The sequence below is a fragment of the Carassius carassius genome, chromosome 4, assembly GCF_963082965.1.
Source record: "Carassius carassius chromosome 4, fCarCar2.1, whole genome shotgun sequence".
Classification (NCBI taxonomy): domain Eukaryota; kingdom Metazoa; phylum Chordata; class Actinopteri; order Cypriniformes; family Cyprinidae; genus Carassius; species Carassius carassius.
Window position 1 is genome coordinate 20,842,923 of NC_081758.1, and position 27,964 is coordinate 20,870,886.

General features: G+C 36.9%; 2 protein-coding genes across 3 annotated transcripts in view; one reads left to right on the top strand and one right to left on the bottom strand.

Annotated features, from left to right (window-relative positions):
• LOC132139464 (rhotekin-like) overlaps positions 1–6,640 on the top strand; it is a 51,322-nt gene extending 44,682 nt beyond the window's left edge. For both annotated transcript variants that reach the window (XM_059547822.1, XM_059547823.1), the window contains exons 6-12: positions 554–778; positions 1,534–1,628; positions 2,141–2,247; positions 2,341–2,469; positions 3,874–4,039; positions 4,128–4,232; positions 5,723–6,640. In XM_059547822.1, the coding sequence (XP_059403805.1) occupies positions 554–778; positions 1,534–1,628; positions 2,141–2,247; positions 2,341–2,469; positions 3,874–4,039; positions 4,128–4,232; positions 5,723–6,312 (1,417 nt within the window). In that variant the 3' untranslated portion in view covers positions 6,313–6,640. The remainder of the gene's footprint in view (positions 1–553; positions 779–1,533; positions 1,629–2,140; positions 2,248–2,340; positions 2,470–3,873; positions 4,040–4,127; positions 4,233–5,722) is intronic.
• Positions 6,641–9,915: 3,275 nt separating this feature from the next.
• The window catches only part of LOC132139466 (drebrin-like protein A), a 47,019-nt gene continuing 28,970 nt past the window's right edge, over positions 9,916–27,964 (bottom strand). The window contains exons 2-16 of the mRNA XM_059547824.1: positions 26,008–26,063; positions 24,834–24,946; positions 23,771–23,845; positions 14,583–14,720; positions 14,315–14,392; positions 13,839–13,990; positions 13,691–13,745; positions 13,488–13,562; positions 12,407–12,512; positions 11,842–12,306; positions 11,367–11,756; positions 11,197–11,277; positions 10,766–10,860; positions 10,618–10,669; positions 9,916–10,541 (exon numbers count right to left, since the gene is read on the bottom strand). Coding sequence (XP_059403807.1) covers positions 10,405–10,541; positions 10,618–10,669; positions 10,766–10,860; positions 11,197–11,277; positions 11,367–11,756; positions 11,842–12,306; positions 12,407–12,512; positions 13,488–13,562; positions 13,691–13,745; positions 13,839–13,990; positions 14,315–14,392; positions 14,583–14,720; positions 23,771–23,845; positions 24,834–24,946; positions 26,008–26,063 — 2,068 coding nt within the window. The 3' untranslated portion in view covers positions 9,916–10,404. The remainder of the gene's footprint in view (positions 10,542–10,617; positions 10,670–10,765; positions 10,861–11,196; positions 11,278–11,366; positions 11,757–11,841; positions 12,307–12,406; positions 12,513–13,487; positions 13,563–13,690; positions 13,746–13,838; positions 13,991–14,314; positions 14,393–14,582; positions 14,721–23,770; positions 23,846–24,833; positions 24,947–26,007; positions 26,064–27,964) is intronic.

Here is a 27,964-nt window from a genome sequence, read left to right on the forward strand (position 1 = left end):
TGAAGTGCTTGTAATTATATTTCAGTACATCACAGAAACAACTGAAACAAAGATCTAAAAGCAGTTTAGCAGCAAACTTTTTGAAAACTAATATTTATGTAATTCTCAAAACTTTTGGCCATGACTGTAGACATGCTTATCTTTTTAGTCTTTGTGCATTGTCTTATATATATATATATATATATATATATATATATATATATATATATATATATATATATATATATATATATATATATATATATATAATTCCACATGCCAATGACTGTATCCGTTCTTTTTTTATCATTATTCTTTGATGAAAACAAAGCTTATAAAGTGCTATTTATTTAATATAGAATTTTTGTAACAGCATAAATGTCTAATTGAATGCACCCTTGATGAACAAAAGTATCGATTTTCTTTCAAGAAAAAAAAAGTCTTACTGACTCCAGACTTTTGAACAGTAGTGTATACTGAATTTAAATCTACATTTGTACTATTTTGACATTAAATGTGTGTGGAGTAATGCAAAGCACATGTGCTTCATTCATGCTTTGTTTCTTGTGTGCAGTAATGAGGCCAGTCCAGGGTTCGAGCTGCGGGTGGAGCTGTATAGCTGTTGTTCAGAGGAGGACTACTCAGCAGGCAACACACCACGGAAACTGGCCAGCAAGCTGAGCACATCTCTGGGAAGGTCATCAGGAAAGAAAATGAGGGGGACCTTGGAGCCCGGAGCCTGCAGCCCCACTAGCAATGGAGGAGGAGCGGCAATCCTGCTGCCTGTGCCCTCTGTACCGTAAGTGTATAGAAACACACACATAAACACACTGCTGCTACATGAATCAAAAGTGCTAAAAGAATGCTGTAGACTGCAGACCAGTGATAAAAAATATGTTCAACAATATAGAAAAACAGCAAGCAACATACAATACTGTAAAAGTCTTGGATCTGTAAGATTTTTTTAAAGCTTTTGAAAGTCTCTTATGCTCACCAGGACTGCGTTTATTGGATCAAAGCTACAGTAAAAACATAAATGTTGTGAAATAATATTACAATTTAAAATTACATTTTGCTATTGGAATATATTTTATTTTAGTGATGGCAAAGCTGGATTTTTAGAAGTCATTACTGCAGTCTTCAGTGTCACATGATCCTTCAGAAATCATTCTAATCTGATGATTTGGTGCTCAAGAAATGTTTAGTATAGTAATAATAATAATAATAAAAATATCCCTGACCCCAAACTGAACACTTTTGAATGGCTTTTCAATTATTTACTGGCTTTTCACAATAATACCTTTATAATTGTTTTTTTTTTTCAGGACTTTTCTCAGCAAATACATATTTTATATATGTTTTAGTAAATATACTGTATATGCAAATGTACAGCAAATATATATTTTAAACGTATTCACAATTAATTTGATTACTTCATCAGTTTATCATTAATTTGTCAGTTTATTCATCATTTTATTTTTTTGTATTTGATTGACAGTCGTAGTTTAAATATGTTTGCATATTCCCATCTCCCATTGTTTTATGCGTTTATAGGGGGCCCAAATATCATCTTTTGGCTCACACGACCCTCAATCTCTCTCACGTCCAGGACAGCTTCCGCACACATGACCTCACAATCACTGGAAATGGTGAGCTGCCAAACACATTTTTAATACTCAACCTTTTTTAACCAGGAGCATCTTTATTTAGAAAACGTGTCAAAATTCTGTACATCAGCCACTATTTATTTATTTTTTTAATTATTTTTTTTACTTTTGAAATTCTAAAAGGTCTTTTGAAATTATAATTTGGTATTTTACTTTTTATTTATATTTTAAGATAAAAGCGATAAAGTGTGATGCTTTGATATGTCAACAAGTGCCTTCTGGGATTTTATTAAGGTACTCATTACAGAAAGGCCCGCAGAGCAAGTTTGTGTGTGTGTGCGTGCGCATTGTCGATGTCTTTCGCAGATGATAGATTACTTTGGTTTAAAAGATGTACTAAAAATATAGGGTGCAAAACATGACTTCATCGAATAGCTTGTTTACTTGGTTTTAAAATAGTTTTATAAATGTGTAATATCACACATTGCTTTCTTTATCTTTCACTCAGTAGGAGTGTCTTTACTGTCTCATTTTGTCTCTTTGTCTCTCTGTAGAGGAGTGTTCGTACTGGCTGCCTCTGTATGGTGGTGTATGTTGTCGTCTGGCCGCTCAGCCTCACTGTATGACACAACAGATGATGAGTGGCTGTCTGAGGGTGAAGGTGTGTAGGAAACACACTCACTCACTCACTCACTTCAATATCATATTTCCCCATTTCACTTTACTTTAGCTAATATTCTTCCTTTCTCTCAAGCTTGGAGGTGAGCCACAAGGATGGACAAATGTCTATGGTGTTTTAAAAGGAACAAATCTCTTCTGTTATCATCAAAAAGAGGACATGGAGGCCAATGTGGAGCCTGTCTTAACTATTGGGATTAACAAAGTAAGTTCAGTCATACTCTGGAAATTTTAAGCTTGCCCATTTATGCACATGATATCAGGGTCATGTTCTGCTTTTGGAAATATCATGAGATATTTTTCTTTGTGAATATCTTGAAAGCGCTCTTTCAAATGGATTCTCTCTTTTTAGAAAGAGAGAATTTATTTGTCGGAACATTTTTCATTGTGTCAGTATTTATGAAAAGAGGTTTTTGTTTGCCGTGCACTGGGTCTGGATCTTTCAGTGCCCCTAGAGAGCTGCGTGTCACGAACACAAAGAGCTTGTTTTAACATCTGAGAGCTGCACTGTGAGTCTGCACATTCCTCAGCTCTCAGGTGACTGCTGTGCATCACACACACTTTACTTGTGCTCTACTGCCGCCTATGTGTTAGAACTCAAATTACTGTTTAATGCTGCAAAATATTTGCCAAAACTTTTGCTACATTTATTGCTATTATATACTATGACTTCAAACAAGAACTTTATGCAAAACGGCATAGTTCAGAATGTTTTTAAAGAAAGGTCTGAAATTGAAAAACTAATATTTTACACTATATCCTTTAGATATGATGATAAGAATAATGTAAATTGCAAAATGTGTAGTAAACCAGTCTTCAATCTGAACTTCTGTCAGACTGTACATTATGCTGCTTATAGCATTGCTCCATATCGCATAAATAAAAAAATGATTTAAATTTGAGTTTAAATTATTTTATATTGTTAGAACAAATAGACAATAGTACTACTGTAGTATTGTATGTATATAGTTGATATTGTTATTGGTGTTTTTTTAAAGTATGCATAAATAATGTGTGAGCAGTCAACCGTTACCTATGTTTTTGTCTTTAAATTAACATACATTTATTTTGCACTGAATTTTAATTTTTGCTCAAATTTATATTAAAACCATCAGATTGTTCCTTTCAGATATATGCTTTAATATACAGTACACTTGAAAGTTCTGATCAGAAAGATTTTCTTTTTTATTTGAAAGAAATAAAAACTTTTGCAAGGACACATTAAATTGATCAGAAATTACAATATAGATTTTGTTACAAAAGATTTCGATTTCAGACATACTGATCTTCAACTTTTTATTAATCAAAGAATCCTAAAAAATAATATTATGCAGAACACCTGTTTTCAATTTTTTTTCTATCTTTGAATTTGTAAATATATGGAAATAAAAAACACATGTTAAGTAGTAGTAGTAGTAGTAATATTTAACAGTAGAAACAGTTTGAAAATAGTAGTAATATTTAACAATATTTTAGGATTTTAAGATACTTCTTTAAAAAAAATAAAGTATAAAAATCATACTAACCCAAACTGTAGTGTATATTATATTATTTATATTGTTTATAATTTCACAATTTATTTATTTATTTTCGTGTGTCTCCATCTCAGGAGACGAGAATACGGGCCGCAGAGAAGGATCCTCACAGCAAGGCACAGAATATCTGTATCACTAACCAGTATGGAGGAGAGGAAGTGACGCACACACTAGCGGCGGACAGCAGAGAGGACACACAGCACTGGATGGAGGCCTTCTGGCAGCAGTTCTATGATATGAGTCAGTACATAAACTCAAACATTTCTGAATAAGCCACACAAGCCTGTACATTACAATGTTTTGACTGAGCTTCTTGCGTCCTCTGCAGGCCAGTGGAGGCAGTGCTGTGATGACCTGATGAAGATCGAGCTGCCTTCGCCACGCAAACCTGCTATAGTCACGCCGAAGCAGGGCTCCCTGTACCATGAGATGGGTAAGTGCATTCAGACACCTTTTTTACACATTCACAGAGGCTGGAGGAGAGTTTTAAGCTCTAGTTTTTCACTAAATCAGATGATGACAGAAATAATGCGCACGTCATCATGAATAACAGATAAGCCTGTGAGTCTAATGATGATGTGTGGATTAAACTGCATGTCCTCGTCCTCTGTCAGATCTGAGTCTTTCTCTTTATCAATTTATCTCTTTTAACTGCTAAATGAAAAGTTTGCTGTTTCTGACAAACTGACAGTCTTTTCTCTATTTTCTTCTCTGTCTTATTTTCTCTGTGGTTTTTATATCTGTCCCTTCACTGTTGTTTTCATGTCTGTTTCCCCCCTCCTCTTTCACTTGGTTCCTGTTGATTTTTCATGCACTCTTGTATTTTACTGGTTTCATGCCTTAAACTTGTAATCCAAACATCCATCCCATACATTCCCCAACCACTGTATCATTATTTGGTTGCTATATAACCCCATCATTCCCATGCCCTCCCCACAATCCTGCATTTGTTGGCCCCTCATACGTTTTGCTGACCTCCCCCTCCTCAGTGGCCCCTGCATCCGGTGAGGGGCTTTTGCTGCAGGATAACGCTGTCTCTGCTGAGATCCGAGCTCTGCTCTCCTCCTATTACAATGACAGGTGAAGGATCTGTGATGAGAAGTTACCTGACCTCACGCTCTATCCTCATACGATGCTACTGTCCCACATGAGCTCAACCTTTTTTGACCAACAACTTTTACTTGATGTAGATTTCAAATACGGCTTGTATAAATTAAATAAATAATGCGCTAAGCTATTATTATTATCATTATTATTAGAGGACACCATAGTAGATATACATTTTATAATTTGTACTTTTTTTATTAATCATCAATAAAAGTATAAAATGATCAAATAAATCTATTTAACAACAGAGTAATTCCATTGTTTTAGTTTATTTGTTTTATTTTTACCTTTTTTATTCAACAATTATTTAATTTTATTCTAAAAAAGGAAAATATAATAATGAAATAAATTTTAGATAAATAACTAAAAATAAAACTTTTTATAATTTTGTATATTTACTAATTTATTTTGACTTATCTGTAAATTATTTTGTTTTTACTCTTTATTTTTTTTTTTGCATATTGTTTCAATTGTGCCTATTTTAAGAGTTTTTTTATTGTGTAATTTTATGGTTTTAATTTTACAAATTTTATTTTAATTATAATAAAATATGCTTTCATAAGATTTCATCTCATTCCAGCAATGAGCTTGTCAGTTCTTTATTTGTAAAAAATAGCTCAGTGTTCACAAGTTACAAAAACATGTCCCACTGTCTGAAAGCAATAATAAAAAAACATGGATGTTAAGGATGTTTTATCGAAAGAGTATAAAAATGAAGCTTGTTACTCAAAATCAGCTGTCAGAAAAATACATTTTTTCAGCTTTTTTTTGGAAAAAAAGGTTTTCATTATGGCTACTGTTTCTCTTCCATCACAGTTATTGACACGTCTGATGACATTGGGACAGTCACTGACATCCTGGCTCGTCGTATTGAAGAGTTTGAGCTGAGGGCCCAGCTCGGATCTCCTCCTCACTGGATGTCCTTGTTTGATGAAGATCCCCCGAGATCCCCTCACAACCATCAGCACCTTCCTCCCCACTCACCCAGTCACTGTCACCGCACACCCGACCTTCTCTCCTCCAACGCCAGTCTGACCTCAGACAGTGACAGTCTCGTCAGTGTCAGCCCCTGCTTCCGCCAGGCATGGTCCCCGGACACCTATTCCTCCTCGGGTCGCTTCCGCCCCCGTACCCTCTCCCTGGACGCCAAGCTCTCCACTCTGCGCGGTCGGGGCTACGGTGGCTTCCGGTGCAACTGCCAGCCGCCCACCGCCGGCTCTGGGTCTCCTCGCCCCACTCAGACTGCTCTGTTCTGCTCTAGTTCCACTTCCAGCAGAAGCTCCAGTGAGGGAAGCAACAGTCAAGAATCAGACCTGGGCTCTTCTAGACCGTCCGCTGCACGCCGTAGCTTGAGGAATCTGAGAGCTAAGCTAGACCCCAGGAACTGGCTCCAGAGTCAGGTGTAGCTGTTCAGACTTCCTCTGGTTACTGTCAGAGCCATCACATCTACCTGTGTCCCCCTGGAAAAAACTGGAATACCTGAGGTCATGTGTCCGTCATTGCATTTTCTTTACATAATAATGGAGAGCAGCATCAAAAATAAATGTTTTCTTCTGCCTTTTAAAAAAGCTTCCACAATGGGAATTCAGTACTAATAGTTATATAATACACTACTAATATATATATAGCAGTACACACTGTCTCTTCATGAAAAGCTCATTATTTTGGATCTTTTGAGAGTGTAGTTGTTTCCTGTGAGACAGATTCCTGGTACAGTGTTTTTAGACTGGATTGAAGCAGTAGTTGGCCAGTCATTGTGTCTGTGTGCACTGTTTTAGATATATGTGAGATTTTTAAATGTTTTTGAGAATGTTTTAAGTTTTTTATGCTCACCAAGGCTGCATTTATTTGATCCAAAATACAGTAATATTATGAAATATTATTAAGATTTAAAATAATCGATAAATAATTATAAATAAAATAATAAAATAATTGATCATTATAATATATGTTATTATTTTTGTTGGAAACCTTTTTTTGTATTCTTTGATAAAGAGCAGCATATTTTGTAACATTATAAATGTCTTTACTGTCATTTCTTTAATCAGTTTAATGCACGCTTTCTGAATTAAAGTTCATAATATCTCTATATATATATCACTGATCCCAAACATTTGAACACTAGTGTATTCAGGATTAATGATCTTGGAGACATAGTATTAATAAACTTTTGCGTGTGAAATTAGCTTAACGCTGCTGAATTTCACTTTATTAATAAGTGCCACTGCACCCTAAGAAGATAATATCTAAGTTTGATAATATCAATTTAAATTCTGCATCTTTTTTAAATTATTAATCATGTAATTAAGGACATTTACAATAACCGACTTCCTGTCAAGGCTCACACAGTCACTTTAGTTGATGTTGTGCTGTATAGTTGTTTTTGATATACACTGACAACTTGTGGTTCGGATCCAGTCTCGCACAAAAGCAAAAAAAAATTGTTTGCAGAAATGTATGGTAACAGATCTGCTCTCTTTGCAGTCAGCCGCGGTTAATTGAAACTTTGATCAAAAGTGTCTAACAATAGAAGGGCTACTGAGTTAAAGCCAGCAGTATTTTGCTGGTCATGGGATCTTAGTATGGCTGCCCTCATAAGGAGACACGCTCTATGTGAAACTGAACAGCTTTTATTATGCTACTGATGTGAATCGAGTCTCATCTAACAGTGCATGATTTGAGTCATATTTTTCAAAAGTACTATGCATTTCTTTTTGTGAAACCTGAGGAAAGGTGCATCTAGAATTGTATAATATCTGCTATAATATCTGTTACAGTTCATGACATTCTCTTCGCATGGCTTCAGTATATATGCAAATGGGATATAATGTAACTCGTTTACGTTTACTACCTGTGACTGTAATGACCTCAGGATTACTGTACTTATCTCACTCAGCAAATGTGAACCCCTGTCAGTCAGAAAGTAAAAATCAAAATGCACATTAACTAGGATTCAGCACAAGCAATGAAATGTGGCTGGAAGCTGAATGTTTTGGGTGCTTTGTTTTAACGCTCCTTCGCTTTGAGCCATTGCAGTAAAGGCCTGTCTGATTGAGAAGGGTTGCCAGGGCACTACTATGCAAAGTGACAAGAGCTCAATGTTAACTGTGTATTCTAGATTTCATTAACGTCAGCGGTACATGCATTATATGAACAGTTTTTGTTTCTTTGTTTGCTTGCAAGTCAGATTTGTCAAGCACTTTGTGTGCTTCTAACTTTGTGAATTTTTCAGTGTCATATGGCATCTTCCAGCTCAGATAAAGTGCACATTTGCTTGAAGACAAATATATATATATGCAATATTTACCATAATGAAAGTCTAGATAACTGTTATTGTTATTTCAGTAAAACCTCAGGAGTGTAATTAGTCCATCTTGCCATAAAAAATATAATTTAAAAAACACTTCTGCATAGTATATTGGGTATCGAAACATGTATTGTATTATTTTATTTTTTTAATAAGAAATGGAGAAATGGTTTTCTTTAATTACATAAATATTAGAAAGTTGGAAGTATAGAAATACCAGACTATCAGAATTAGTAGAGAAAGTTTTTTCCTGGTAGTACTACGATGCTACAAAATGAACAGTTCTCACTCGAAGGGCCACTGACTTGTATTTAAAAACTGTAAATTCATTTAAACACTATTTGTTCTTGTAAAGTTTTGTAATTTTCATTTTGTGCTTTTATTAAAGTTGTATTTTGCCATATTAATTTTTGTTATAAATAAAATTATATTGACATTTTATCAGACAAGTAAGGCTCTAATGATCCTGGTAGAAAACATTGAATGTTAAACTGGAGGTAAGTGTCATTTCAGCAGGCTGCATGTCTTTGGACAAACTAAAAGATTCATGTACAAGAACAATATATTGTAAAGAATGACCAAAATTAAAAGTAAACAGCATTTTCGTGTGTATGTGTGTGTAATTCTCTTGATTCTTACAGTGCATGTGTCAAACAATTTTACTTTACTAAATATTCAAGATAGTAAATGCATTGTGACCCAGTAAAGTGAATCCCTTTAATATGATCTCATGCATTAATTAATACACAAGTAGTGAATATGGTTTCTTGCAGATCATGTTGATAGTATAAAGCCAGTGTACTGGCTGTGCAACAGATCAAAAACATAAAACCATTATTTCAGAATGTGGAAAAAACAAAAACCTCATCGTTCATTACAACAGAGAGCACAGAGTAAGTTAAATGTGTTCTATTGTTTGGTCAGAAGAACTTTGTTAATTGGAAAATGACTTACTTTACTCAAATCAGGTTACAAAAGTTAAATGGATTAGACAGACTGTCTAGAAGGAACAATATCCATGTTCTTAGAGATTAATAAATTACATAGAAAAACCATGTGTATTTGATAGCATTTTCACAGCAGTGAACATTGTCTTACTGTACACTACCATTCTAATGTTTAGGGTCAGTAAGATTTGTATTTTTTAGATAATGATTACTTTTATTCAGCAAACATATTGACCGAAAGGGACTGTAAAGACATTTAAAATGTTACAAATGATATATATATATATATATATATATATATATATATATATATATATGAATTGTTTTCCACAACAATATTAAGCAGCACAATTGTTTTCAACATTGCTAAGAAATGTTTCTTGAGCATCAAAATCAGCATATTTGAATGATTTCTGAAGGACCTGTATTTAATTTAATATTTTTTTATTTTTATCAAATAAATGCCGCCTTTAGAGACTTCTATCAATGACATTAAAAATCTTGCTCACCCCAAACTTTCAAACGGTAAAAAGATGGAAGAATTTAATTTTGACGGAAGGTTCAGAGCATTTAAAAACATGTAATGGCTGCCAAGCTCAGTCTTAAGGCTATCTGCTTGTAATATAACACTCTTTTTTTTCACCATCATTTTTTAACCATGTATGTATGCAGGTATGACAGGTATGTGATTCAGTATGCTGTAAACACATATCTGCTTAAAAAAAACATGACATGTTACAAGAATTAGACCAACATTATCAACACGTTTTACTGGTACGATGACATACCTGTAGTACTAGTTCTCAAAAAACCAAAACCAAAACATTTATATACTCAGGACCAACTGACATGTGACTGTATGAGCAGGATTTATGTGTATTGGCCTCAACATAAACTGAAATCAGTTCTCAGCAGACACCTCCACCACCTTTGGTATCATTTAGTAATGGTGACAGTAACAACGGTATGTAAAATAATAAATGATGTAATGTGTAAATAATAAATTGATCATTTGTGTCCAATCAAGTGAAAATCCTCAGTCTGGCAGTTGATGATCACTAAAGTCTCCCATGCCGACTTTGGCTACTTGTTTTGGAGCAAAAGAAATCATTGTGAACGCTTCACTTCCAACCCTTTTCCTGTGTCTCTTAGTCTCAGAGTACATGGTACATCCTCATAGACCGGGTTTTGTGGTTCTTGGTCCCTGAGAATTGGTAAAAAGGGAAGAGGAAAAGGAAAAGTCTTTAGATGGTCTCTACATAGTTGGCAGGAAAGAGACCCTGGTGTCCATCTTTGCTGGAGCCCCTCCACCACGCCTTGTCGACTGTTTCCACATCACTGATGATGTCACCAGGTTCAAATGAGAGCTCAGTGTCATCCTCTGTGGAGAACAGAGACGTTTCAAATGATATCTTCATAAATTACAAAGCACTGCTGTTGAAGCAAGCAACACTTACCTGCTTGGTAGTCATATAATGCTCTCACACGCAGAAGTCTTTCTGGTGATGACTGAAATGAGAAAGAACAACATGTTTTAATACTTCCTTTCTTTTTTTTATCACATTAATATTAATGACGAGTCATGATGTCTAGTGTACTATGTACTTTACCATTCTCAGTCTCCGTCTGGATTTCATTGTCATCTTCCTCCTCACGATTAACTGTATAACAGTGCCGCTCAGACATATCAACATCCTCTACTTAAAAAAAAAAAAGATGTTCAATATTCACATATCTATACATTCATCACACGAGAGACAACAATACTTGACAACGCAAGGCTGGAATACACTACACAACTTTTACCCAGATCTGCTCTCTGGACGAGTTAGTACTTCCCCTATTACTATTTTTGGCCATCAAGAGTAGAAAGATTTACCAAAATAATCTTCAGACTGTGATTCCATCCAGTCAGAGGATATCAAACATGCTTGATATTTTGAGCTGATTTTAGAACACGTATAGTTTTCATTTGTTGTTTATTCTGTTGTGTTTGGAACAACTTGAAAGTCTGGTAGCTCTATTTAGCTCATTACCTGTCCCATTCAGTGGTCTGCCACATTCAGATCCATCTTCTTCATTCATCACATCATACTCTGAGGCATTCACACATGACTCTGGACACACAGCACGAGAAACATATCAATGACATCCCAACCATAGACACATTCTGCATTTCTTCCCATTACATCTCTGTTCTCATCACCTTGGCTCTCTGGTAGGTCCTCCTCAACTTCATCATCTGTGATTGGTACCACATTTCTGGGCTCTTCAGGTTCTAAATGGTCAACATTTGCCTGTAATTCCTCAGATTCTGCAGCAGGCTGCTCCTCAGGTTCATCCTCAGACTCTGACTGTGGTTCCTCTAGTTCCTCAACCTCCACCAGGGGGCTGATGAGAGTCTGCACATCCTCAGGCTCTTCTAATGCTTCTTCATAGTTTGTGGTGATATGTGTATCTGAAGGTGGAGCTGACATGGCTGAAGGTTCCTTTAGTTCCTCTACCTCTTCTTCGTCTTCTTCGACAAGCACAGCCTTGGCAGTGAAGTCCACTTCTGGTTTTGGTTCACACAGGACTCTAGAGCTGGTTACAAGCTCTGGAGAAAAGAAAGTGTCAAGATGATTCAATCTATAAGACCACTTAGACCTTTACTGTTGTTAGAGGACCCTAAGTTAATTTACCCATAGTGTGCAGTGGGTTTTCTGTGAGTGAAGCTGGAGGATGTTCTGTTCCGACAGCAAGTTCTTCACTGATGTCATAGTTGTGAGACACAGATTTCTCTTGACTATCCAGCAGCTGTGGAGATGCAGGGGAAGCTGGATGGTTGACTGGGGCTTGAGGAGGTGGCCGGTGGAGTGGAGGGGCTCTGGAGACAGGCAGACTGGGTAGAGGTGATACTGGTGGGACAGAGAACAGGGAAGGTGATGTGGGAGGACATGTCTGAGGGCACTGTGGTGAGGGGATTGTCCGGTAGGGTGGACTAAGTGGGGATGTTGGACATTTGGAGGATGTGGATTGGCTGCGTGAGAACGGAGACCTTGCAGACGGACTGAGAGGGGACGTGGAACCAGAAGTGGAATTGGCCCTTTCAAAGATGAAGGCTGTGTCTGTTAAACTGCGTTGGTAGCGACGGAATGGAGATTTCCCTAAGCACCAGAACATAAACATAAGTCAAACAGACATCAAGTGAATACAATAAACACTGGAAACTGATAAAGTTAAAGGGCTTCTGAAGGTCAGGTTTACCTGAACGTGGTGAACCAGGGCTTGAAAAATTTTGCGAGGATGCCGATAACTGCCTGAAAAACTCTCTGGGATTGATGGTGCGCTGGGAAACAAGAGCTGCTGCCTCCTACAGGCCAAAAGAAGAGGCATCATTCAATCTAGCAAGAATGTGGTAGTGTTGATAAAAGAATAGCCATGAAGGAGATGTAAAGCAGTGGGTCTCGACTAGTTTTGCTTCAGGACACTGATTTCACAATAGACATACATTGGTGACTCAACCAAGATTTTTGAATGCAAATGTAAAACAAAATTGTCTTTATAATGAAACACTGAAATTTATTGATATTACCATGCACTAAAGAGGCAACATTAACCTGTGCAAAATGATCAATACCATGAAGAAAAAATGTAACAAGTTAAATTGGTTTCATGTTTCGCAGTATTTCAAGCCAGTAATTCAAAGCACAAGTCACTTTGTGTTCAGCATTAATCCATGCTTGGTCTTAAGTGTCAATTTTTCAAAATTGAGATATATAAATCATCAGATAGATGAATAAATAAACTTTCCATTGATGTATGGTTTGTAAGGACAGGGCAATATTTGGTTGAGAAACAACTATTTGATATCTGGAATATGATGGTGCAAAAAAATAAAAATATTGAGAAAATCACCTTTAAAATTGTCCAAATTAAGTCCTTAGCAATGCATATTACTAATCAAAAATTACGTTTTGATATATTGATGGTAGAACATTTACAAAATATCTTCATGGGACATGATCTTTCCTTAATATCCTAACGATTTTTGGCATAAAAGAAAAATCTATAATTTTGAACCTTATAATGTTTTTTTTGGCTAGTGCTACAAATATACCCCAGTGACTTAAGACGCCTGATTATATGGTTAGTTGAAAGTTATTATTTATTTTTCCTCTGAAAACCACTTCATTTTGTGTTTGAAACTCATGATCTTACTGACCGTAACAAAGTTGTGTGTTCATTCTAGTGTAGTAAATGTAGTCCTGTGCAGGGACTAGACTAGATTTACTTTGGGTTGTACTGGCTGGATCTGGATTATTCCCAAAATAGGGGAAAAACTCACTGCTGCTTTCTCAATGGACTCGCTGCGTCTGAGCCGGGCCCTCATGTCCTCCTCGAGCTCCCTCTTCTGCTGCTCCTGTCAATTACACAAAGAAGCCAATATTGTTACCGGTTATGACTCCATGAGATCATTTAACCACAACATGTTGAAAAGCTTACAACCTCTCAGTAAAAGAAACTGAATAAACTCATTAATAAATTCACCCATCTCGCTTTTTCCCCTTTTTCAGCCTCTTCCTCAAGCTGAGCCTGGATCCTTCTGCGAAAAAAACCAACAGGAAGTTTAAGCTGAAACACTGTAATTAAATCACCTTCAGACAGAAGTGGGTTTTATCAGGTGGATTTTACAAACTTTTGTTCTTCAATCATCTGTAGCTTTTCGCTCATCTTTCTCTCCCTCTCTTCAGCCTCTTTTTTTTCCTGTAGAATTCGTTCTCTCTCACAGCGCCGTCGCTCTTCTACAGCCCTCCGACGTTCTTCCTCCTTTCTCTCCTCCTCCTCACGCTAGCACACACATCATATGACACTCATTTATGATGGACTATATCTGAATAGCATTATTAATAACTGGAGTCTGAACAAGAGGTTTGTTCAAATGAACTGATTTCAAATCATTACTACAAATGAATACACAGAGTACTTTGATTCTGGTCAACTGCAAATATTAAATATGAATCGAATATTTTTGTATGACGGCTGGTTGATTGTACATTATCTCTTACATGGCTGGCATATTTTTATATCATTGTTTTACATTTTTCTGCAGCACTTTGGGGAACACACGGGCTGTTAAGTGAGAATCCAGCTGTAAACACAGTTCAGCTGTACCTCTGCTCGTGCCCAGAAGGAGTCTCTGTTAATCCGTCTCATCTCCATGGCAGCATTTGTCTTCTTGTAGTTTGTACCCTGTGGGTGTGGCACAGAAATGCAACAAAAGACTCAAAATTACATGAAACACATCAGTGAGAGACAATTAGACCTCTTAACCATGTGTATCAATCAATTCTAGTGAGAAACAGACTTCTCCTATTTTAATTAAGGAAGCTCTTGTGCACAGCCAAGTCTGTGTTTTTTTTTTTGTTTTGTGGTAACTTACCACAGTCTCCTCCTCATCCATCGTCCTCGAGGTTCTCCTCAGCCTCTCCATTGGAGGTCGAATCTTTGCAAAAGTAGCTGTTATCTGCTCCTCCGTCACCTCATCTTGCTCTGAGGCTGTAATAAATACTTGAGCTTCCTGTAGTGATATCAACATCAAACATCAAGAGAGTAAAACTACTGACAACATCGTTGAAGCTGCTACATTTGAACACAATTTTCAACACACCAATTTTAGATAAGTTTGTTTCTCATTGCATCGGCTGTTTTATTGCATTTATATTAAGGACTGAATATTACTCTGATAATATTGTGCACAGCAATTTGACTTCCTTTGTGGCATCTGTGAAGAAAATAAATAAAGAGCTAAGAGTATTTTTTTTCCATGACCAGCAAGCTCATCAGCTTTTGTACTGGAAAAAGTTCACAATAGTCTCATTATTATTATTTTTTTTTATTATTATTTTTTTTGCTGTTAATATTTATTAAGTGCCTTGCTGTAGCAGGCAAGACAACAAAACGAACAAAAAAAAACACTACTTGCTACAGATTTTATTAACATTTACCTCATTCCATTTAAAAACAACTGTAAATATAAACATTATTTTTTCAAATAATGAAAAATTCACACAATTAGAAAAAATAGTGGGAACTAAATTTGTGATAGAGAGAATAGACTAAGGGTCTGAATTATTTTCTGTTGTACATCAGAGGCAGGATGTAAGAATGTATAAGCATGTCTTCATACTACATTTTCCCTTATACGGCATTTTCCTGTCATCAGCTTCCATCTCCAGCTCTGAAGATCCACTGAGGATTTATATTACAGAATACCACAGTTAATCACTGCTCAACAAAACACCTCAGATCACAGTGATTCTAGTGTAAGACAGAGCGATCTGTTTTGTTGGAGAGAAAGGAGTAGAAGAGCATTGCGACTCTGTGATGATAGACATTGTGCCAGAGGGCCTTGCGAGTGCCAGATTGGGCTCCAACCCCCTCAAAAAACACACAGCTTTTCAATGGATTAACATACCACTACATTCAGCCCTCTTTCCACATTTCTCTGACATGCACAAGAGCTTGAACAAGTCAGGACCAATTTTGCTTTTTCTATGACTGGAAAGACTTTATCTACAGAACATTAGGTTCAAATTGAGCAAATTTCCTCCTCCCTTCTTTTATCTCTTCTATCCCTTTTTCTGCTTGGGAGGAGTTAAATGACTTGATTCTCTGTTATTACTTGCTTTAGATGAGCCCCTTGACATGTATTTAGCCCCAGGGCTTGATGAATACTGATGCCAGTATTAACAGCACCGAGGACAGACGCTCTCCCATACACACCTCGCCAAAGCCTGCAGCTCACTGTTACACTATACTGATACCTCTTCACAGATCAGCGCTGTTACCATTCAAACGTTTAGGGTCAGTGAGATTTCATTTTTTTTTGTAAGAAGTTCATATTTTTTTACATTTCATTAAAGGGTTAGTTCACCCAATAATCAAAATGATGTCATTAATAACTCACCCTCATGTTGTTCCAAACCCGTGAGATGGAACACAGTTTAAGATATTTTAGATTTAGTCCGAGAGCTCTCAGTCCCTCCATTGAAACTGTGTGTACGGTATACTGTCCATGTCCAGAAAGGTAAGAAAAACATCTTCAAAGTAGTCGATGTGACATCAGAGGGTCAGTTAGAATTTGTTGAAGCATCGAAAAATACATTTTGGTCCAAAAATTGCAAAAACTACGACTTTACTCAGCATTGTCTTCTCTTCCAGGTCTGTTGTGAGCGCGTTCACTGCAGTGTAGTGATATCCGGTTCGCGAATGAATCATTTGATGTAACCGGATCTTCTTCAACCAGTTCACCGATTTGAACTGAATCGTTTTAAACTTAAGCTGTTAACTTTTTTAATGTGGCTGACACTCCCTCTGAGTTCAAACAAACCAATATCCCGGAGTAATTCATTTACTCAAACAGTACACTGACTGAACTGCTGTGAAGAGAGAAATGAAGATGAACACCGAGCTGAGCCAGATAACGAACGAGAGATTGACTCGTTCACGAGTCAAGAACCAGTTGCATTGGTTTTCGGATCACCAGTAGTTCTTTCGGACAGTTCGATTCAATAAACCGGTTGAAGAAAACGGTTCACCGGTTCTTTTGCGCTCAACGAAATCGTGTCATTGGCGATGATTGCCCTTCATTCAAGCCTTCGGTTTACCTGGGCTCATAACAGAATCACAGCACAGAATCAGTTCAGAATCGATCATCAAAAGAAACAGTTCAGTTCAGTTCCGCTGTGTGTCATTCTGCTTCACACTGAATCACACATGCGCAGTATCATCAGCTCCTCGGTTCCCGAATTGGACGCATCCGACAGAAACTGTTCTTGACTCGAGAACGAGTCAGTCTCTCGTTCGTTATCTGGCTCAGCTCGGTGTTCATCTTCAGTTCTCGCTCCACAGCAGTTCAGTCAGTGTACTGTTTGAGTGCATGCATTACACCGGGATATTGGTTTGTTTGAACTCAGAAGGAATTTCAGCCACATTAAAAAAGTTAACAGCTTAAGTTTAAAAGGATTCAGTTCGATTCGGTGAACTGGTTGAAGAAGATCCGGTTACATCAAATGATTCGTTCCTGATCCGGATATCACTACACTTCAGTGTTTTGAACTATCTCACAACAGACCCGGAAGAGAAGACAATGGTGAATAAAGTTGTAGTTTTTGCTATTTTTGGACCAAAATGTATTTTTGATGCTTCAACAAATTCTAACTGACCCTCTGATGTCACATGGACTACTTTGATGATGTTTTTCTTACCTTTCTGGACATGGACAGTATACCGTACACACAGTTTCAATGGAGGGACTGAGAGCTCTCGGACTAAATCTAAAATATCTTAAACTGTGTTCCAAAGATAAACGGAGGTCTTACTGGTTTGGAACGACATGAGGGTAAGTGATTAATGACATAATCTTGATTATTGGGTGAAATAACCCTTTAAGGATGTATTCAAATTAGGGCTGGGCGATATACAAAAAAAAATGATATCTCGATATTGTCAAATTTTTTACGATATTCGATATATATCTCGATATGTTTGCATTTAAATAATAAAAAATAAAACATGATTTTCTTTTGCCCATAAAAAAAAAAAACACATTTAGATTAAACAGCTAATTTAAGCAGTTAAAAAATCTAGACCAAGAGATCACTTACTGCTTTTTATTAATGAATACATGTAGGCCTATATGTAACTGAAGCAGTGCAAATTAAGTAAGTTACAGAAAGTGCATTCTGTCAACTTTTTAATGCATGCAATTCACAATTTAAACTATGCAACTGGGATAAGTATTTTATTTTAATTTTTAACAAGTTTTTAAGCTAAGAACACAAGTCTGTCAACTGTCTGTGGTTTAAAGAGAAGCTCTGTGGCATGAAACTATGTTCCTACTGACACTAAAAACCCTCTTAGATGGGGAGCAAGTTGCTGAAGCACATAGCTATTTCTTATATATAAATATATATAAATGAATACAAAGACTTTTGCATTTTCTCTGTCTATATTATGCAGTGTTGGGGAGTAACTGGTTACATGTAACGGCGTTACGTAATTTAATTACAAAATTATTGTAACTGTAATTAGTTACAGTTACTACGAAAAAATGAGTAATTAAATTACAGTTACTTATGAAATTTTTAACGATTACAAAGGGGATTACATTTGAATATTTACACACATCCACATACAGATTTAACTTATTTCTTTCCCAAATTGCACTGACTATTCTGAGACATACCGCCCTAATAATTTCCGGGATGCGGAAATACAGTCTGGTTCGTAGAATCCAGTCATAAAAACGAAATGCCTAACGCGGACGGAATATGCCACATTTTGGATGAGTAAATCAAAAGTAGGTCAGTACACTTGAATCAAAATATGTCATTGACTAGTGTCTGTGAATATAAAGCCCCAAAAATTCAATATATGACTTTGCACATTCTGCGTGTCTGTGAAAATCAGGCGCGGACTGGACACCGGGAGAACCGGGAGAATTCCCGGTGGCCTGGCAGCCGATTTTGCCCCACTATTTAATATCATTATTGTATAATTGCCTGCCGAATGTACTAAAGCGATCATTTGCGAATCCGCCATTTGATAATTAAATCTCTAATAAATCATGAAGTGTTAGTCATGACGCGCGCGCTCTCCGCGCCTCCGCCAAACGGTTTGGATCAGACTCAGAGTAATCAATGCGAGAGAGAGAGAAAGAGAGAGAGAGAGAGAGAGAGAGAGAGAGAGAGAGAGAGAGAGAGAGAGAGAGTGGACTGCTGGAGCAGAGAAGCAGAACTCCTGTTCAGGGTTTCAGGTCAGTTTCATCTGTAAAGATGCTTTTTTGTCTTTGTTTATTTTTTTTATTTATTCAAGCAGCAGCACGTTGCTCACCAGTCATCACTCAAAATACTATATAAAGGACATCATTATTATCTGTTGTAATGCTACAGTAGGAATTTATCTGAAAAAAAAATACGATTTTTTTTATAGGTTTAGGGGGAGCTACGACAGACAACAACACAACCCTTACGAAAATTAACATTTTAATATTTAACTATAAATCCAGAGAAAATGGTTACTATTGTTTAAATGTGGTAACCAAAAATGTAAAATTATTTTACAAATGTATTTATTTGAAAATAAATACAAATCCATTTGCAAAAACATAACAAGGTTATTTTACTTTTATATAGGCTAATAAAAGCAAGGTTAATTTTTGTAAGGGAAAAACATGACTCGTGTACAGTATTAGGATTTTTCTATAAAGATATTGTAGTATTGTAGGGTATTGTATTGTAAAGTATAGTTTTGTTCAATCTTGTGTATTAAAGTCATGAGAGAGATGGATAACAGGGCAAAATAAAGAGACTGAAGAGAAAAATGGAAGTGAAGTGACATTCAGCCAAGTATGGTGACCCATACTCAGAATTTGTGCTCTGCATTTAACCCATCCGAAAAGCACACACACAGAGCAGTGAACACACACACACTGTGAACACACACCCGGAGCAGTGGGCAGCCATTTATGCTGCGGCGCCCAGGGAGCAGTTGGGGGTTCAATGCCTTGCTCAAGGGCACCTAAGTCGTGGTATTGAAGGTGGAGAGAGAACTGTACATGCACTCCCCCCACCCACAATTCCTGCCGGCCCGGGACTCGAACTCACAACCTTTCGATTGGGAGTCCGACTCTCTAACCATTAGGCCACGACTTCCCTTTAAAGTGAAGGTGCAGTTCAGGAGATAACTTTTAATTATTTTGCATGTCCCCAAATTAAAGATTTAAACCTTTTTTTATGTCAGGTCCATACAAAAAAATAGTTTTGTCCATGAATTTGTTTGTATGAGTTTGAATTTTCCAGTCTGAATTTTTTTCCCAGTCCTTCCCTCCTGTAAATTAATGGCAAAGACATGGTTTCATTTACTACACATAGGCCTACTGAAGCTCGCAGTGTTTTCAACCTCTGCCATCTCAATATAGGAGTACACGAGCATATAAACATAATTTCAAGAACTGCTTTGTGTCACTTAATGTGCATTTTACTTATTTTGAGAAAACTATCATCATATACAAAGAGACAGCAGTTTAAAAAAAACACCAATGTTTCAGGAGTTTATTACACAGAATACGTTACATGCTTATTTAAGTTGATGTATATGCTTTTATTTATTATTCTTTAATTTTCACAAATTTAGAAAAGTAATCAAAAAGTACTCAAAAGTAATTAGTTACATTACTTTAATAAAGTAATTGAAAAAGTTACACTACTATTACATTTTAAACAGGGTAACTTGTAATCTGTAACCTATTACATTTCCAAAGTAACCTTCCCAACACTGATATTATGGAAACTGGTAAACATATCAGTGAAATTCCCCAATAGTAATTCCAAATGGCCATAGCCTATGTTTCTCTATTCAAACATCAGCGGTCGAGTAAGTGCATTTATTTTGCGATCACAAACGCAAACAATACAGTTGAGATCTCACGACAGAACACAGACCGGCTGAACAACGCTTTCATTAGATCACTCAATTCCAGCTTGTTAGTGTTTTCAGATTATCGTCAGCAGCTCTTCCGCAATGAGGAGTGAGCATGTGCGCATGGTTGCCAGATTGCTTAAAATAAGCAAACACCGGGCAGAAAATGTATCCTTGTAACAGTGGAGCTCTGATTCGGAGATTTAAACTCTTGTTATCTGGCAACCGCTATCATTACAGCTCTCGTAGTAGAGGGGCGTAGAGCAGTCAGCAGTTACAGGTTCCTTTTTTGGACATTCGGCGCGTTCTTTTGGGAAAGTATGCTTGAATTTGAAATATTCGATATTCCCGATATATTCAAATTGTACATCATCGTCAAAATTATTCCGATAGTATCGCTAATATTCGATATATCGCCCAGCCCTAATTCAAATGATAAAAAGCGACAGTAAAGACATTTATAATAAATCAAAATATTTTGGTTAAAAAAAAGAAAATTATTAAGGAAATTATTTAACCAATCAAAAATCAACATCTTTTGAAGTTTACCACACACCCCAGGATGGGAATCACAAGTCTTATAGTCTTGATTTGTGTCATTCATAAATTGGGATTAATTGTCATCACTGATGACTAATGCATGTTAAACATCTACCCTGATGGCTTATTTACCACTTTTGATTTGGTTTGATTTTTTGGAAGCCTTTAAAGAGCTGACTAGTCATTATGCACACATCACAGCCCTTACTAGCACAGACTCGTCATGAAGAGACAATAAAAATTGTGAGTGATTAATGGAGGAAGCAGGGAGGAGTAACATGAGGGATTTAGACTGTATTGCGGATCGTCTTGTTACTGATACTCTGAAGGCAAATCTCAGAAGTCAAGACGTACTGCACACTATGATAAATTAGTTGGGTTTAGTTCCCCATGACTGAATGTCTTTGGAGACTAGGCCTGGACTAGAGAGCTGGAAAACACAAAATGGGTGTTGTTGCTTTTAATAATTACTTAAAGGGATAACTGACCTAAAAAATGAATATTCTGTCATCATTTACACGCCCCTCATAAACCCCTTCTAAACCTGTATGACTTATTTTCTTTCGGCAACCATAAAACGATATTTTAAAGAATGTTTCAGTGTTTTGTCCATGCAATGAGAAAACTACTTTTTTGTGTGAACTATCCCTGCCAGCCTAATTAAAAGATAAAAGACATGCAAGAGGACAAGGGTTTGCATATTTGTCACTGACTATGGCTTTGTCACACACTTGAGATTTCGCAGATTCCTTAATCCAAATTTACAAACCCTTATCATTCATTTAGAGGAATGTTGAGGCAGAATGCTGTAAATGCCTGTGACAGCTTGTCTCCGGCTGTCTGATTTTAAGGTTATAACAGGGTCCGGTCTCATTCAGTATGTGCTCCAGTTGGTTTGGGGGCTCAGCCTCTCCCATGCTATAAACCTGAAATCCCAACCTTACATAACCTAACAAAGTTCATCTGCTTGAACAACCAACAATCAACATAAAAACAACAACAAGATTGAAATTAGAATGGAAATATAATAAAAAACACTTTTGTAACCCACTCATTCGGACTTTTATCACACACAAACACACATTGTGGATGAACGAAACAATACAAGGTCATAAAGGATGTCGATCTCAAAAGAGAGAGAAAAACTGAGAATTAAATAAACAGCATTCTTGGCATGCCTGTGAAGCTGACCGGGCAATGTCTTTATAAGGCATTGAAAATGTCCCAGACATGTCTGACCATTTCATACAATCATCTGAAAAATATGGAAATGTTAAAGCAACATCGCCTGGCTGGTGGAGCAAATAAATCCACAGACAGCTTCAAGAGGCAAACACTTACATCACAAGATATATAAAACTTAATAAACGCTGACGTTCCTCAAAACAAAAGCACATTTTCTTTTTTCCTTGTGTGTCTCTTTAATTTCTGCTCTTCTCAGTCAGTCTGTGTGGTGCCTGTCAGTGGCACTGCTCGGCTGTTCAGGAGAACAATAGGACGTGACAAGAGAGGAAAGCTTTACTACAATAAGAGCTGGCACCAAGCTGCTAGCCATCACTTCACAGATACTATAGCAAAGGAAGGAAACCATTTAAAAGAGGGAAATCTCAGAATATAACAGAGGAGTGCATTTGTACAGAGAGCCTTTTTTACATACTCCACCCATTCATTCAAATAGACACAAAACATTTTTCCCTTAACCTTTTAATGACTTCTCACTATTCCGTTGTGCATTTTGAGTTAACAAAATCCTGCACTCAACTCAATCTGATTGATCATTTGGATTTTGTATGTACATAAAAAGAGGCCAATGCGAAATTAAATGTAAACTTAAACTTAAATAATAAAAAGATTTGGATGCACATGTTTGGGGATGGAGGGTATTCATATAAAATGGTTTAGTATGTACGTTCAAGTAGCAATTGTAAGGTAAGAGAGATAAAATCATGTACACCATTTAAATCAGAAAGCATGAACTGTGATATATTAGAGGCTCTGACTAGACACGTCTAACAATCTTAATCAGAAATTCTTCTAGCATGTTTCTCAATTGTAAATATCCAAATAATAACAAAATAATTTCTGCACAACCTGTGTGTTTATGATGGCGTCCCCCACAAGATTCACTGTCTATATGTCTTGTATTCAGCTTTAAATGACGCACCTTCACAGAGATATGAAGAGAGAGAGTGCAGATGCCTTACAAAAAGGATGCAAAACATTCTGGAGCCATACAAACACAGGAAGTACATGTAAACAAAAATGGGACAAATGTACAGTATGCACGAGGGAGCGATTTTACTCACTCCACGTCTGGATGCTTCCAAATGCAACTGCAGCAGTATATACTGTATGATTAATAAAGGTTTAAACCAGCACACTATTAAAATACCTTGGATTCTGAAATACAATGCAATTATGAAAGTTTAAAGAGTTTAATTTATGAAAGATGTCAGAAGAATCATCCAGACAAGTAAAGTAGCCTGCTGATTATAATGCTGTCATTATTCAAACTTTGCTCAGGAACTCTATTATGTGAAAGCAGATTATACACAGACAGCTAGTCATTGTCGAGGGTTTATTATTTATTTATTTATTTATTTTTACCTTGAAGAAGGTCTTGATGGCAGGCACATGGCTGACACATTCAGTTCTGCGGTGCTCTTCCACACTGTTACCGACCTGTTTGATGTAGACAGAAGAGATTGTGTGAGAAGTGAAAAGAAGTGACAGTTCTATTATATTTAAGAGACCTAAGCTTTCAAATAATCATCAAAATATAAACCCACATGCTATATGACATAATGTGGTGACACCTTTAAATCCTCAAGACGCTACCATTCAAAAGTTTGGGATTATGTTTTTGAAAGAAAGCTCTTGTGCTATTACGTTTTCAAAGTTGAAAACAGATGAGCTGCTTAATATTTTTTCAGGAATTTTTGATGAGTAGAAAGAATAACATTGATTTGAAATATATTTTAATTTTGTAATGTTGTTAAAGTCTTTATTGTCACTTTTCATCAGTTTGATGCATCCATGTTTGAGCACCAGTCTAATTCACAAGAAAGTCTCTTGTGGTTAACAGGTCACAGAGACCACGTCCCCCTCCTCTATACAATGCCTGACTGGCTACAGATGGCACCTCTGACCCCAACCACAACATTCCCACTTATCGCCTTGGCAGCCAGATCCATGATGGATATTAGGAAGGTTCCCGTCTGTATTTGAGCTCCTTCAGCTACAAGTCTGAAGGTCAAAGCCCTTTTGTGAAGTGAAGCCACTGACACATTTCATCAACAGGAGCCTCACATCCATCTCTTAAACACAGACTGTTTAATGATGTGGCAGCTCCAACCAATGAGGAACCACTTCAGGCTCACACCCCACGGCAACAACCAATAGGAGCTTGGTATAAACATCTGACATCCAATCAGAACCAGGCTAAATGACCTCATCCAGAAGTATCTGTTATAAGAGCTACAAATATTTGAAGCACCCCAAAAAAGGGAAAGACAGACGTTTGATCTAAAGTTTAGGATCCTGTCTATTTGTGGTTTGTGTAAAGACCCGAGAGGACTCAGACACTACATTTTAGTGTAGTATGTGTGCATACATTTGTTATGGCTGATATAAACTGATATAAACATACAGATTCTGCTTGTGAACTTACCCAGCAGACCATGACAATCTGTGGTTGTCCTGTTTCTGTAAGTCCCACCCTGCAGAGGCCATACATTGGCCAGCTGCTGTGAAATTTCCCAACCAGTTCTGCCATACCTCCAGCTGGCAAATGGCAGAGAGAAATAAAGGGACAAAATTAGAGGTCCAAACTTTCTTCAAGAAATAATTGCCACATGAAAGTAAATGCATAAGCCACTATGAAACACTTGAATTTTTTTCCCATATTATAATGATAATCTCCAGAGAACAGGACAGCTCTGACGTAATTAGCAGAGCTGGTCTTTCTCCTACACTCAAGTGAGATTTTTCTGCTTCATCTGATATTAAGAGGAACAGTGTTGGCAGTCTGAGCTTTAATTGGTAATCCTCTCTGATTTAGAAGCATTTCACAAATCAATGTTTCATGGTTGACCTCAAATAAAGCACAACAATGACTGCCAACATTTTAAGTGACCTTGGTTATGGAAGTATTTTTTTCCATTAATTTTCTCCACAGGCATTTGCAGTGGGCCATGCACAGGACATTATACAGGAGCTGCTGGCCCGTGGGGACAAGTCTGGGTACAAGTAAATAACAAAAAATTTTTGTTGTTTATAATTATAAATTACAGGATAAGAAACTTTTAGAAAAAAATGTATTTTGACAATTGCATTCACAAAGAGCAATTTCTCAAAATATTGTAGTGCTGAGCAATTATATTCAATTGAAATCTCTGTAACATTTATAATTTGTAAGACTGTCTTTAATATTTGATTAATTCACTTTTCCAAACCTAAAATAATTGTAAAAAGTCCAGCTTTTCCATGGCTGTGAAAATACTGATTATAAAACTATAGATAATATTATACTAGATTAAACTACAGATATACTAAAACAATAAGCCAGTGATTATATAAGTATATTTGAATACATTTTATTATGTCGTTCACAATCCTTTATAAGAGTGGATAGACACTGTTTGCTGTTATTCCTGTTCTTGTTTCCATGGCTTTCTTCAGTTAGCGAATTTTTTCACTAATGGGTAATGTAATTCTTCACAAGAAATTCTGCAACTAAACCAGTTGAAATCACACTGACTTACCCCTTGTCCTTCGCTTTATTGAGCACTGGTACAATTTTAGACAAAAAACAACAACGGAAAAATGTTTGGGAGCAGTCTCACCTCCTGAATCTGTGAGTTTGAGATTGTTGGTCACACCTTCATATGTAAATAAAGCCCTGTAAAAGACAAGAGAAGTAAATCAGTATGTTACACTGGAGGAAAACGCAGCAGTGCACACTGTAGAAACTAGTGACAGAGGTAAGTTACAAGATTTGTTGAAAGCTGCTTGTAACATAATATCCTGAACCATACTATATCAAATGCTAAAACCATTTCAAAGTGAGGCAAGTAAAAAGTCAATATATCAATGGTGATCCTTGACCTTTCACAGTATGAAACAAATCACGGCTCTCCTTGCATTTCACAGCCAGAAATAATCCACATCATATCCTTGCTTATGTCATCTTAAAGGGGTCATATGATGCGATTTTTTTTCTTTCTCTTTGGAGTGTTACAAGCGCTTGGTGCATGAAGAAGATCTGTAAAGTTGCAAACACTAAAGTCTCAATTCCAAAGAGATATTCTTTATCAAAGATAATACTGTGCCATGCCCCCCTAAAATGGCTCATTCAAACACACCCCCACATGTCTACGTCTGCCGCCCAAATGTTCACGCAAAAGAAAGAAGCCGTGGTTTCAGTAACCGCACGCAGTTAGTGTTGAAGCAGCCATGTCAGGGAGATGCTGTTTGTATCTAGGCGGAAGCAAAAGCACTTTATTTGGCCTTCCAAAAGTAGATGCATTCAGGAATCTTTAAGATTACTTACAACAGAACAGCTACACATTTTATGGATGGCCTTTTCGTAAACCTAGGAGAGAAGGTAATTCTGACTTCGCTTCGACAATCTGGCTCTTCTGAATCAACTACTGTAAGTATGTTTTGTTATTAGTTTAACTATTTGCTATTGACTGTTGAGTTTTGTGCATCGAGTAATTGTGTGTGTGTGTAGGCGTGTGTGTGTGTGTGTGTGTGAGAGAGAGAGAGAGAGAGAGAGAGATAGAGAGACAGGGTCACACAGTGACACAGTGGAGTCAGCTGTCTTAACCGTCCGTGGCTTGTGTACTACAAACGCATACGAGCGTCATCACAGTGTCAGTCACACCACTATGTTTCCCTTTCGGGCTTAAACTGATGGTAAAACTAATGATATTGTTAACTGTCTATACATTCATTTTGAAAGATGAAGCTCGCGATTGTGGAAAGGGGCATTACATTTCTGCCGAGTGCTTGTAGTGTTCAGCCAATCACAATGCACTGGGTCAGTTGGCCAATCAGAGCAGACTGTGGTTGTCAGAAGGAGGGACTTTGTAGAAAACAACACGTTTGAGAGAGGCGGGGCATACAGGACCTACAATAATGCAGTAAGTGGGCTTGAGTGTGAGGACCATGTGTGCATTGTCCATCTATTTATCCTACTTGTTCACACCATACCAGAATGCTCCACATATTGGACATGTATGATGCATACCAAGCACTGACCTTAGTAAACCTAGCAGGCCTTCTCTGGAGTAATGCGTATACTAAATGTTCTTACAGTAGTTTCCTGATTTTTCAGCAAAAATTCCTCATATTTGCTTCAATTTGAGTTTGAAGCCCGCTGTCGTTGCCTATGATTTTTTTTTTTTACATTGTTAGTGAAACTCTAATTTTGACAGGCTCAAGTAAGGACTTTTTACCCGAAGATCCTGGGGCTACTAGCTCTAACAGCAAGTGTATTCATAGAGTATGAATACGCAGAACAGCATTTGAACCCAGGTCACAGCTTTCTGTGGTTATGCATCATGCATTGGGACTATTACTTGGAACTGAGGCTAAGAGAAATTAATGGATTTTGTATCAGGGCCACCCGGCCACACCAAAGCAAACAGTAAAATGCAGGTGGGGCACTTGGTTTGTGAGATTAATAAGACTTGAGATTCAGTGCAATGCTGCATTTGTTGGATTGGACCATTCCCAGTTTCTCTGCTTAGGGAATTGGGATCACAGTTTGTAAAGCTTTTTGGAAAAGTTCCCTTC